The sequence below is a fragment of the Haliotis rubra genome, unplaced genomic scaffold (genome assembly GCF_003918875.1).
Source record: "Haliotis rubra isolate DU_JTF1 unplaced genomic scaffold, ASM391887v1 Scf640, whole genome shotgun sequence".
NCBI classification, from domain to species: domain Eukaryota; kingdom Metazoa; phylum Mollusca; class Gastropoda; order Lepetellida; family Haliotidae; genus Haliotis; species Haliotis rubra.
Window position 1 is genome coordinate 222,501 of NW_025767347.1, and position 14,629 is coordinate 237,129.

The window sequence follows — 14,629 nt, forward strand, 5'->3', positions numbered from 1 at the left end:
ACTGTCGAAGGCAATATAAGTCTTAGTGCACAGTTACTGTCGAAGGCAATATAAGTCTTAGTCCAGAGTTACTGTCGAAGGCAATATAACTCTTAGCTTTATGTTACTGGCGAAGGCAATATAAATCTTAGTGTAGAGTTACTGTCGAAGACAATATAAGTCTTAGTGCAGATTTACTGTCGATAGCAATATAAGTCTTGGTGTAGAGCTACTGTCGAGGGCAAATAAGTCTTAGTCCAGAGTTACTGTCGAAGGCAATATAACTCTTAGCTTTTTGTTACTGGCGAAGGCAATATAAGTCTTAGTGCAGAGTTACTGTCGAAGGCAATATAAGTCTTAGTGCAGAGTTACTGTCGAAGGCAATATCAGTCTTAGTGCAGAGTTACTGTCGATAGCAATATAAGTCTTAGTGCAGAGTTATTGTCGAAGGCAATATAAGTCTTAGTCCAGAGTTACTGTCGAAGGCAATATAAGTCTTAGTGTAGAGTTACTGTCGAAGGCAATATAAGTCTTAGTGTTGAGTTACTGTCGATAGCAATATAAGTCTTAGTCCAGAGTTACTGTCGATAGCAATATAAGTCTTAGCTTTTAGTTACTGTCGAAGGCAATATAAGTCTTAGTGTAGAGTTACTGTCGAAGGCAATATAAGTCTTAGTGTAGAGTTACTGTCGAAGGCAATATAAGTCTTAGTGTTGAGTTACTGTCGAAGGCAATATAAGTCTTAGTGTAGAGTTACTGTCGAAGGCAATATAAATCTTAGTGTTGAGTTACTGTCGAAGGCAATATAAATCTTAGTGTAGAGTTACTGTCGAAGGCAATATAAATCTTAGTGTTGAGTTACTGTCGATAGCAATATAAGTATTAGTGTAGAGTTACTGTCGAAGGCAATATAAATCTTAGTGTTGAGTTACTGTCGAAGGCAATATAAGTCTTAATTAACGAAGGTAACAGCGTAGTGAACCTCAGTGCAACCAACCATAACCTTTGTTGTTTTAACGCGTCTAATTTTTGGGACGTCTAACTTTTGGGAGGACACCCCTGACATTCATGTACTCGACGCAGTTTATCAAGATGCACATGCCCTACCGAGGCCAAAAACCAATATCAATGCGTGTGTTCAACTCACTGCTAACTCTGTTAGTGTACACACACACACACACACACGCACGCACGCACGCACGCACACACACACACACACACACACGCACACGCACGCACGCACATACACAATTACATGTATTAGTCTTAGTGCAGAGTTACTGCAGAAGGCAATATAAGTCTTAGTTTATATGTCCAATATAACTCGGAATTTTTAGTCAGTTAAGAATACGGTGCTTATTTTTGCGTTGGCATGCATTGTCTGTACTGCTGAACCTTAGAAACGCTATATACAATAAGCAATGTCATAGGATGGAGTCTTGTGACCCAGTCCTACAAGACATTCCAACAAATGTCAACACTGACAAAGGGCAGAGCCAAAATACCCCACGAGGACCATCAAATGTCAACACTTACCAACGGCAGAGCCAAAATATCACACGCGGACAAACAAATGTCAACACTTACCAACGGCAGAGCCAAGATACCCCACGAGGACCAACAAATGTCAACACTTACCAAGGGCAGAGCCAAGATACCCCACGAGGACCAACAAATGTCAACACTTACCAAGGGCAGAGCCAAGATACCCCACGAGGACCAACAAATGTCTACACTTACCAAGGGCAGAGCCAAGATATCCCACGAGGACCAACAAATGTCAACACTTACTATGGGCAGAGCCAAGATACCCTACGAGGACCAACAAATGTCAACACTTACCAACCAACGGCAGAGCCAAGATACCCCACGAGGAACAACAAATGTCAACACTTACCAAGGGCAGAGCCAAGATACCCCACGAGGACCAACAAATGTCAACACTTACCAACGGCAGAGCCAAGATTACCCCACGAGGACCAACAAAAGTCAACACTTACTATGGGCAGAGCCAAGATACCCCACGAGGACCAACAAATGTCAACACTTACCAAGGGCAGAGCCAAGATACCCCACGAGGAACAACAAATGTCAACACTTACTATGGGCAGAGCCAAGATACCCCACGAGGACCAACAAATGTCTACAATTACCAAGGGCAGAGCCAAGATACCCAACGAGGACCAACAAATGTCAACACTTACCAACGGCAGAGCCAAGATACCCACGAGGACCAACAAATGTCAACACTTACCAAGGGCAGAGCCAAGATACCCCACGAGGTCAAGCAAATGTGTACACTGACCAAGGGCAGAGCCAAGATACCCCACGAGGACCAACAAATGTCTACACTGACCAAGGGCAGAGCCAAGATACCCCACGAGGACCAACAAATGTCAACACTTACCAAGGGCAGAGCCAAGATACCCCACGAGGACCAACAAATGTCAACACTTACCAAGGGCAGAGCCAAGATACCCCACGAGGACCAACAAATGTCAACACTTACCAAGGGCAGAGAGCCAAGATACCCCACGAGGAACAACAAATGTCAACACTTACCAAGGGCAGAGCCAAGATACCCTTACTGAGGAGAGCAACAAATGTCAACACTTTACCAACGGCAGAGCCAAGATACCCCACGAGGAACAACAAATGTCAACACTTACCAACGGGCAGAGCCAAGATACCCCACGAGGACCAACAACACTTACCAAATGCAGAGCAAGATACCCCACGAGGACCAACAAATGTCAACACTTACCAAGGGCAGAGCCAAGATACCCCACGAGGACCAACAAATGTCAACACTTACCAAGGGCAGAGCCAAGATACCCCACGAGGAACAACAAATGTCAACACTTACCAAGGGCAGAGCCAAGATACCCCACGAGGAACAACAAATGTCAACACTTACTGTAGGCAGAGCCAAGATACCCCACGAGGACCAACAAATGTCAACACTTACTGTAGGCAGAGCCAAGATACCCCACGAGGAACAACAAATGTCAACACTTACCAAGGGCAGAGCCAAGATACCCCACGAGGACCAACAAATGTCAACACTTACTATGGGCAGAGCCAAGATACCCTACGAGGACCAACAAATGTCAACACTTACCAACGGCAGAGCCAAGATACCCTACGAGGACCAACAAATGTCAACACTTACTATGGGCAGAGCCAAGATACCCCACGAGGAACAACAAATGTCAACACTTACCAACGGCAGAGCCAAGATATCCCCACGAGGACCAACAAATGTCAACACTTACCAAGGGCAGAGCCAAGATACCCCACGAGGACCAACAAATGTCAACACTTACCAAGGGCAGAGCCAAGATACCCCACGAGGACCAACAAATGTCAACACTTACTATAGGCAGAGCCAAGATACCCACGATGGATACGAGGACAACAACAAATGTCAACACTTACTAGGAACAACAAATGTCAACACTTACTGTAAGGGCAGAGCCAAGATACCCCACGAGGAACAACAAATGTCAACACTTACTGTAGGCAGAGCCAAGATACCCCACGAGGAACAACAAATGTCAACACTTACCAAGGGCAGAGCCAAGATACCCCACGAGGACCAACAAATGTCAACACTTACTGTAGGCAGAGCCAAGATACCCCACGAGGACCAACAAATGTCAACACTTACCAACGGCAGAGCCAAGATACCCTACGAGGACCAACAAATGTCAACACTTACTATGGGCAGAGCCAAGATACCCTACGAGGAACAACAAATGTCAACATTCTACCAACGGCAGAGCCAAGATATCCCTCGAGGAACAACAAATGTCAACACTTACCAACGGCAGAGCCAAGATATCCCACGAGGACCAACAAATGTCAACACTTACCAAGGGCAGAGCCAAGATACCCCACGAGGACCAACAAATGTCAACACTTACTGTAGGCAGAGCCAAGATACCCCACGAGGAACAACAAATGTCAACACTTACTGTAGGCAGAGCCAAGATACCCCACGAGGAACAACAAATGTCAACACTTACTGTAGGCAGAGCCAAGATACCCTACGAGGAACAACAAATGTCAACACTTACCAAGGGCAGAGCCAAGATACCCTACGAGGACCAACAAATGTCAACACTTACTATGGGCAGAGCCAAGATACCCCACGAGGACCAACAAATGTCTACAATTACCAAGGGCAGAGCCAAGATACCCAACGAGGACCAACAAATGTCAACACTTACCAACGGCAGAGCCATGATACCCACGAGGACCAACAAATGTCAACACTTACCAAGGGCAGAGCCAAGATACCCCACGAGGTCAAGCAAATGTCTACACTGACCAAGGGCAGAGCCAAGATACCCCACGAGGACCAACAAATGTCTACACTTACCAAGGGCAGAGCCAAGATACCCAACGAGGACCAACAAATGTCAACACTTACCAAGGGCAGAGCCAAGATACCCCACGAGGACCAACAAATGTCAACACTTACCAAGGGCAGAGCCAAGATACCCCACGAGGACCAACAAATGTCAACACTTACTGTAGGGCAGAGCCAAGATACCCCACGAGGACCAACAAATGTCAACACTTACCAAGGGCAGAGCCAAGATATCCCACGAGGACCAACAAATGTCAACACTTACTATGGGCAGAGCCAAGATACGCTACGAGGACCAACAAATGTCAACACTTACTATGGGCAGAGTCAAGATACCCTACGAGGACCAACAAATGTCAACACTTACCAACGGCAGAGCCAAGATACCCCACGAGGAACAACAAATGTCAACACTTACCAAGGGCAGAGCCAAGATACCCCACGAGGACCAACAAATGTCAACACTTACTGTAGGCAGAGCCAAGATACCCCACGAGGAACAACAAATGTCAACACTTACTGTAGGCAGAGCCAAGATACCCCACGAGGACCAACAAATGTCAACACTTACTGTAGGCAGAGCCAAGATACCCTACGAGGACCAACAAATGTCAACACTTACCAAGGGCAGAGCCAAGATACCCTACGAGGAACAACAAATGTCAACACTTACTATGGGCAGAGCCAAGATACCCTACGAGGACCAACAAATGTCAACACTTACCAAGGGCAGAGCCAAGATATCCCACGAGGACCAACAAATGTCAACACTTACCAAGGGCAGAGCCAAGATATCCCACGAGGACCAACAAATGTCAACACTTACCAAGGGCAGAGCCAAGATATCCCACGAGGACCAACAAATGTCAACACTTACCAAGGGCAGAGCCAAGATACGCTACGAGGACCAACCATAGTCAACACTTACTATGGGCAGAGCCAAGATATCCCACAAGGACCTACATATGTTAACACTGATCAAGGGCAGAGCCAAGATACCCCACGAGGACCAACCATAGTCAACACTTACTATGGGCAGAGCCAAGATACGCCAAGAGGACCAGCATTAAGAACGTCATCTTCAGTTGACTTCAAACACAATTTTTCTGCTTGATAGTCGGGATTTTGACAACTGATCACTGTTCTGGTACATTATTAATGAAACAACTATATATATATACAGGGTTATATCAGCTTTCGTAATCCGGTACTGTGGCATTTAGTGTAAAAAGCGCATATATACTGATGGAATAAAATAAGGTTACGTACTGAAAACTCCAACGTCTACTGCTATAAAAGGCTTCAGGGATGGAATAAGCCAATCAACGCAAGTATTACCCGCTGCCATAGTAACCGGTATTGCCAAGACTTGATTATGCAAATAGCTTGTTGGGAAATCTAACCCAGAAATAGTTTGCAAAACTCCAGCGGGTCCAAAACACTGCAGCACGGATCGTGCCCCGAACGAGGAAGTGTGCACATATAACACCAGTGCTAACTTCCCTACGCTGGCTCCCAGTCCAAGCTCGAGTCCAATACAAGATTCTCACATTGACATATTAATGTGTCAATCAAACAGCTCCTGCCTATCTGACAGAATTGATTGAGAAATATGAACCTTCTCGGACACTAGATTTGCTGATCAGTTACTTCTTAAAGTACCCAAATTCCGCCTCAAAAGTATGGACAGAGATCATTTGCTTACATGGCCCCAACTCTATGGAACGATCTTCCCTTGGGAATAAAGAAATCAGCATCATTGACAATCTTTAAAAGCTGCATAAAGACTCATCTCTTCCAAAAGTTCTATAAAGATCGATATACCAGTGAAAATATAGCACCTCTACTGCAGTGTATTTTAATTTTGTGTAGCGCCATGAGTAGACACTAAGTGCCTGGAGTTTTGGCGCATAACAAATCAACTGTATTATTATTATTTAACCGCCAAACTCTCCGCTGAGAAGCTGTATCGCTAACAATCGTATGACGTCATAATATGACGCATGCAGTGCACGGAGTTTGAAAACAAGTCGATTAGCTGTTTCTAAGTTCACTATGTACACATTTATTTTACCGACTTTCACTGCTTTATTTAAACTATTTTACACATTGAATCGTTTGCACACTCAACTTAAACATCATTAACCATTTTTATAGCAGCTTTAAGCTTGTCAAAATATGTGTCACTGATTTTAAAAATCCAGTCGAGAGGCAGACGCCATTTTGTTTATGTCATATAGTCTTCAGCGACTCCTCGCCTACCGGCTCGGGTGACACTGCTACAATGAGGCGTCCATCAGACCGTATTACCCTCGATAGAAGCATGCAACTCATAATGTCTGGACCAAACAATCCATTGATCAACAACATGAGCATACGATGACATGTGTCAACCAAGTCAAATGTGCTAAAAGGAAAATATACCCACGTGACACAGGTAGCTCTCGTCACAACCACACACAGAGGCACCTTAACTTGAAAACGTACGATTGCATATGATAAAAATCAAAATCGTGAACTGCTCAGACAAGGCTGGAGAGGCGTCAAACATGAAAATGCCTATGATAAATCGTTGAAACAACACTAAGATCTTGAAAGTTGTAACCTGGATCAGCTCGAATTGTTTTGAGTTAAAATGTACCGTCGCATCGGCTAAATATGTGAGCCATATAAAGACTTTCATTCATATTCATATCAATACAATGTGCTCTTTAATAACATTTCGTTTCCACATTTCAACATTGCAGTATCATTTGCTATTCAAAATATGGGCTATGTGTCCAGATTTAAAAACAAACATGTATATTTACAATTTATGAAAGCCTTCAATTTCTTTCAAATATTACTAATGACATGTGCGCCCGTACAGCAAGACGAGTTGTAGTCTTTGAGCATGTCCGAGTGAACGTAAATGGTTAGAAATTTATACACCAAAGAATGGTGAATATTCAGGCAATGTCACGGCGGGGGACATCAGAAATGGGCTTCACACATTGTGATCATGTGGGGAATCGAACCCAGGTCTTCGGCGTCACGAGCGAACGCTTTAACCACTAGGCTACCCCACCGCCCCAAACAGATTTCAAAATGTGTATTGAATACGAACCTTATCTTAGGAAAACATTATGTCACAACAGTCACACGATTGTGTAGTTATTGATATTGTTGAAACTGAATACGATCACGTCAAAGTAAATGTTAATTATTTATATATCTGCTGATACATTCATCAGTTGCTGGTTCTGCATAACTGATAACTGCTATCGAATTGTAACATGTTTTATTTGGGACTACACATTCTCAGTACTTTTGTTGGGTTGAGTCCTATCCGGGATTCGAACCCACACCCGCAGGCACCTACTCAGAAAGTTATGGTTCAGGTCACTATCAAGTTATCTACCAGCATCAACTCAGTTACACCTACTACCATCGCTACCTCTAAAACCACCGCTGCCGCCTACACCACCACCAACACCAATACCTACACCACCACCACCACCACCACCACCACAACTACCAACACTACCACCAATAACACTACACACCACCACCTACACCTCCTTACTACACCACTATAGCTACCACCACCACTACACCATCACCTACCACCATCGTTACCTTTAAACCACCGCCACTACCTCACCACACTCACCATCAACGCCACCACCTACACACACCTACACCACCACCACCACACCACCACCACTACACACCACCACCTACACCACCTACACCACCACCTACACCACCACCACCACACTTATCACCCTACACATACCACTCCATACACCCACCTTACCACCTCCACACCACATACACCACCAACACCACTATACACCACAACCTAACACCCACACTAATTTCCTACACACCACCACCTACACCACCACACCACCACCAACCACACCACCACCTGCCACCACCACACCACCACCACAACCCACCTCACCACCTACACCACTACCTACACCACCACCACCACCTCACCACCACCACTCTACACCACCACCTACACTGCACCACTTCCTACACCAACACCTACACCTACAAGCACCACCCACTTTGCACTTCACCACTGCTACACCACTACCTACACCACCTCACACCCACCACTGCCACCACTACACTCACCACCACACCCACACACCACTTCATACACCACACCACTCACCACTCCACCACTTACACCACCACCACTCACTCTTACATACACCACCACCACTACACACCACCACCACCACACACTCCACCACCACCTACACCACTCACCTACACCCACCTCCTACACCACCACCTACACACCACCACCACCACCTACACCACCAATCCTACACCACTTCCTACACCACCACCTACCTACACTCACCACACCACCACTCCACACCACCACACTCCTACACCACCACCTACACCACCACACTCACCTACACCACACCACCTACCTACACCACCCTAAAAATACCTACACCACTACACCACTCCACCTACTACACCACCACCTACACCACTACCTCACTCTTACACCACTACTACACTACCACTACTGCTACCTTCCTAAACTACTACCACTACACTACACTCACTACTTACAATTACCTTACACTACTCTCACATACACCACCTCCTACACCACCTACACATAATTACTACACTCACACCACCTACACCACCTTACACCCTTACACCACTCCTCTTACACCACCACTCCTACACCACTTAGTCACCTATACCACCACACTCACTACACACACCACCTCACACCACTACACCACTACACACCACCACTACTCTACACCACCACTCTACACCACTACCACACCACCACACACTTACACACCACCACCTACACCACCACTCTACACCACCACCTACACTACCTACCAACACTCACTACACTCTACCACCACCTACCACACCTACACTCTTACACTCACCTACACCACACCTACATTACACTACCCCACACCCTACACCACACTCCACCTACACCCACTACTCCACCTACACTACCACCACCTCTACTCTTACACCACCACCACTCCACCGCCACCTACCACCACCACCACCTACACACCACCACACCTACACCACCACCACCATACCACCACACCTACACCACCACCACCTACACCACCACCTACACCACCACCTACACCACCACCTACACCACCACCTACCACCACCACTCTACCACCACCACCTTCACCTACCACCACCACCTCCACACCACTCTACACCACCACCTACACCACCACCTACACCACCACCCTACACCACCACCTACACACCACCACTCCACCACTCTTACTCACCACTTTCCTACCTCCACACCACCACCACCTCCTACACCACCTTACCTACACCACCACCTACACCTTTCACCACCCACCACCACACCACTCTACACCTACACCAACACACCACTACCACCACCTACACCACCACCACCACCACCACCTACACCTACACCTACACCACCACCTACACCACTACTTACACTACTACACACTACCATTTTCACCACTACACTTCCACCACCACTACTATTTCACTACTCTACCACCACCACCACCACCACACCACCACCACCTACACCACCACCACCTACCTACACCACCACACTACTTCCACATACTCACTACTCTTATACACTCACTCACACCTACACCACCACCTACACCAACATTACACCTACACCACCACCTACTCTACACCACCTACACCACCCACACCTACACAATTTTACCACTCTTACACCACCACCTACACCACCTACTCACCACCTCCACCTACACCACTACACCTACACCACCACCACCACTTACACCACTCCACACCTACACCACCTACACCACTACTTCCATAAACACACCTACATCACTACTCTCCTACACTACTCACCACCTACACCACCACCACCTACACCACAATTCACCTACACTACCACCTACACCACTACCTATAATTAACCACTCACTACTCAATACACCACCTACACCTACTCACCTACACCACCTAATACACCACCACCACCACCTACCTACTCCACCACTCACCACCTACACAAGCCACACCCACACCTACACCACCACCACCTACACCACTACCACCTACACCACCTTCTACACCACCACCTACACCTACACCACCACCTACACTACTCACCTACACCTCCACCACCACACCACCTACACCACCACTTACACCTACACACCACCTTCAACTCTACTACACTCTGCACCTCACCACCTACACCACCTCACACCACCACCTACACCACCACCTACACCACCACTACACCACCTACCACCTTACACCACCACCTACACCACCTCACTTACTACACCACCACCTACACCACCACCCACACTACCACCACCTATACACCACCTCTTACACCACCACCTACACCACCACCTACACCACCACCTACACCACCACTTCACTCACCACCTACTTACACCACCTACACCACCTCACCTACACCTACACCACCACCTCACACCTATAACCACCACCACTTCCACTACTTACACCACCACCCACTCACACACACCACCCACCACCTCCTACACCACCACCTACATACCACCACCTCACCACCACACTACCTACACCACCACTCTACCTCACCACACTACCACCTACACCACCTACCACACACTACACCACCACTCCTACACCACCACCTACACCACCACCACCACCACCTACACTACACCACCTCACCTACACCACCACCTACACCACCACTCTTACACCTACACCACCACCTACACCACCACCTACCACCACCACTACCACCACCACCTACACCTTTCACACCACCACCACCACCACTTCCTACACCACCACCTACCCACCACTCTACACCACCACCTACACCACCACCTACACACCACCACCTACACCACCCACCACCTCACTCACCTACACTCCACCAATTCACTCACTACACCACCACCACCACACCACCACTTCACCTTACCACTCCTACACCACCACCACCTCCACCACCTACACCACCACCTCTACACCACCACCTACACCACCACCACTCCTACACCACCTACCACCACCCACCGCTTACACCACCACCTACACCCACTCACCTACACCACCACCTACACACCACCTACAACCACCACCTACACCACCACCTACACTCACCACCGCTACACCACCTCCACTCACCACCACCTACACCAATCTCCTACACACCACCACCTACACCACCACCTACACCACCACTCTACCCACCTCACACCACCACCTACACCACCTACACCACACCACCTACCCACACCACCACCTACACCACCACCACTACACCACCACCTACACACCACACACACCACCACCTACACCACCACTCACCACCACCACACCACCACCTACACCACCACCTACACCACCACCCACCTACACCACCACCACCTACACCACCTACACCACTACCTCACCTACACCACCTCCCTACACCACCACCTCACCACTCTACCACCACACTACTCACACCACCACACTTTTAAACACCTACACTACTTCCTTACCACTTCCTACACCACCACTCTACATCACTACCTATACTCTACTGCTTCATTATACCACCTACACTTTTACTTACTTTCAATACCACTCACTACTTAACTACACTACTACCTCTCCTTCTGTACCACTTCCACACCACCACCTACACCACCACACTACTCTTTCACCACCACCACTACACCACTACTCTACTACTCACTACTACCACCACACCACTTACTCTACACTTACTACTACCTACACCACTACCTACACTACCACTCTACTACTACTTACACTACACCACCACTCTTACACCACCACCCCACCTCACTACTCACTACCTACACCACCACTCCACATCACCACTCTTACACCACCACTCTTACACCTACTTACCTACACTACCACTCTAGTCTCACCACTCTACACTACTCACACTACACACATACTACACTCCACCTACACCACCAACACTCACTATTACCACTACACCACCACTTACACTACCATTCTCATACTACACTACACCACTACCTACACTTTCACCTACACTACCACCTACACCACCTCTTACACCACCACTTACTCACCACCAATACACCACTACCTACACCACCACCTACACCACTACTCACCTCACCTCACTACACTTACACTACTACCACTACCACTACTTCACCACCACCTACACTCACCACCACTACCACCACTCACCACTACTCCACCACCACCACTACTACACACCACTACACCACTTACACTACACTCACTACTACACCACTACCTACACCACTACTCTACACTCACTACTCACTCTACACCACCACTTTCACTCACCACACCTACACTAATCACCACTACTCACACACCTCCTCTACCTACCACTCTACACCACCACCTTACACCTACACTCTACACCTTACCACCACCTACACCACCACTCTTACACTACTCTACACTTACACCACCTACACCACCACCTACACTACCACCTACACCACCACCACTACTACTCTTACACCACCACCTACACCACTACTACACCACCACCACCTACTACCACCACCCACCCACCACCACCTACACCACACTACCTACACCACCACCTACACCACCACTCTACACTCACCACCTACTCACACACCTACACCACTCACACCACCACCACCTACACCACCACTTTCACTACACCACCTACATCACCACTCTTACACCTACTACTCACTACCTACCACTACACACTCACCTACACCCACCACTCTTACACTACCACCTACTCACCACCACTCACACCACCACCTTACTACTTCACTTACTACACTACCACTACCTACTCACACCACTACCACACTTCTACACCAACTACCACCACACACTCTACACCACCACCTATATCACTACACTACACTTCACCAATTACACTACACCACACTACACTCACCACTACACCACACTTCCTACACCACCACCTACACCACCACCTACACCACCACACTCTACACCACCACCTACACCACCACCTACACCACTACCTACACCACCACCTACACACCACTCTACAAGCACCACCACACCACCTCTACACCACCACCTACACCACCATCTACACCACTACCACCACACACTTACACCACTACTCTACCTACACCACCACCTACACTCACCACCACCACATACACCACCACCTACACCACTACCTACACCACCTACACCACCACCTACACCACTTACCACCTCACTACTACCTACACCACCACCTACACCACCACCTACACCACCACCTACACCACCACACACCACCACCTACACCACTGCACTACAATACCACTACCTACACCACCACCTACACCACCACCTACACCACCTACACTACCACCACTCACCTACACCACCACCTACACCACCACCACCTACACACCACCACCTACACCACCACCTACCTCACCACACCACCTACCTACACCACTCACACCACCACCTACACCACCACCCTACACCACCACCTACACCCACCACCTACACCACACCACCTACACCACCACCTACACCACCTACACCACCACCTACACCACCACCACTCACACCACTCACTCACTCACCACTGCCACCACCACCTCACCACCTACCACCACCTACACAACCACCTACACCACCACCTTACATCACCTACACCAACCACCTACACCACCACCTACACCACCACCTACACCACCTCCTACACCACCACCTACACCACCACCTACACCACCACCTACACCACCACCTACACCACCACCTACACCACCACCTACACACCACCACCTACACCACCACCTCACACCTACACCACCTCACCACACCACCACCTACACCACCACCTACACCACCACCTACACCACCACCTACACCACCACCTACACCACCACCTCCACCACCACCTACACCACACCACCACCTACACCACCACCTACACCACCACCTACACCACCACCTACACCACCACCTACCCACACCACCCCACACCACCACCACCTACACCACCACCCACCACCTACACCACCACCACCACCACCACCACCTACACCACCTCACCACCACCACCTACACCACCACCACTACCACCACCACCTACACCACCACCACCACCACCACCACCTACCACCACACCACCACCTACACCACCACCACCACCACCACCACCTACACCACCACCTACACCACCACCACCACCACCACCCCACACCACCACCTACACCACCACCA

General features: G+C 48.5%; 2 protein-coding genes across 2 annotated transcripts in view; one reads left to right on the plus strand and one right to left on the minus strand.

Moving 5' to 3' along the window:
* The window catches only part of LOC124256863, a 15,770-nt gene extending 10,337 nt beyond the window's left edge, over positions 1-5,433 (minus strand). The window contains exons 1-2 of the mRNA XM_046690833.1: positions 5,385-5,433; positions 4,977-4,997 (exon numbers count right to left, since the gene is read on the minus strand). Coding sequence (XP_046546789.1) covers positions 4,977-4,997; positions 5,385-5,433 — 70 coding nt within the window. The remainder of the gene's footprint in view (positions 1-4,976; positions 4,998-5,384) is intronic.
* Positions 5,434-7,207: 1,774 nt separating this feature from the next.
* LOC124256864 (uncharacterized proline-rich protein-like) lies at positions 7,208-14,122 on the plus strand (the record flags this gene model as incomplete). Its single annotated transcript, XM_046690834.1, has 4 exons — positions 7,208-7,268; positions 7,758-7,876; positions 8,586-8,607; positions 14,070-14,122. Coding segments are annotated over exons 1-4 (255 nt in total), but the record flags the coding sequence as incomplete, so codon positions are not given.
* Between the last annotated feature and the right edge of the window lie 507 nt (positions 14,123-14,629).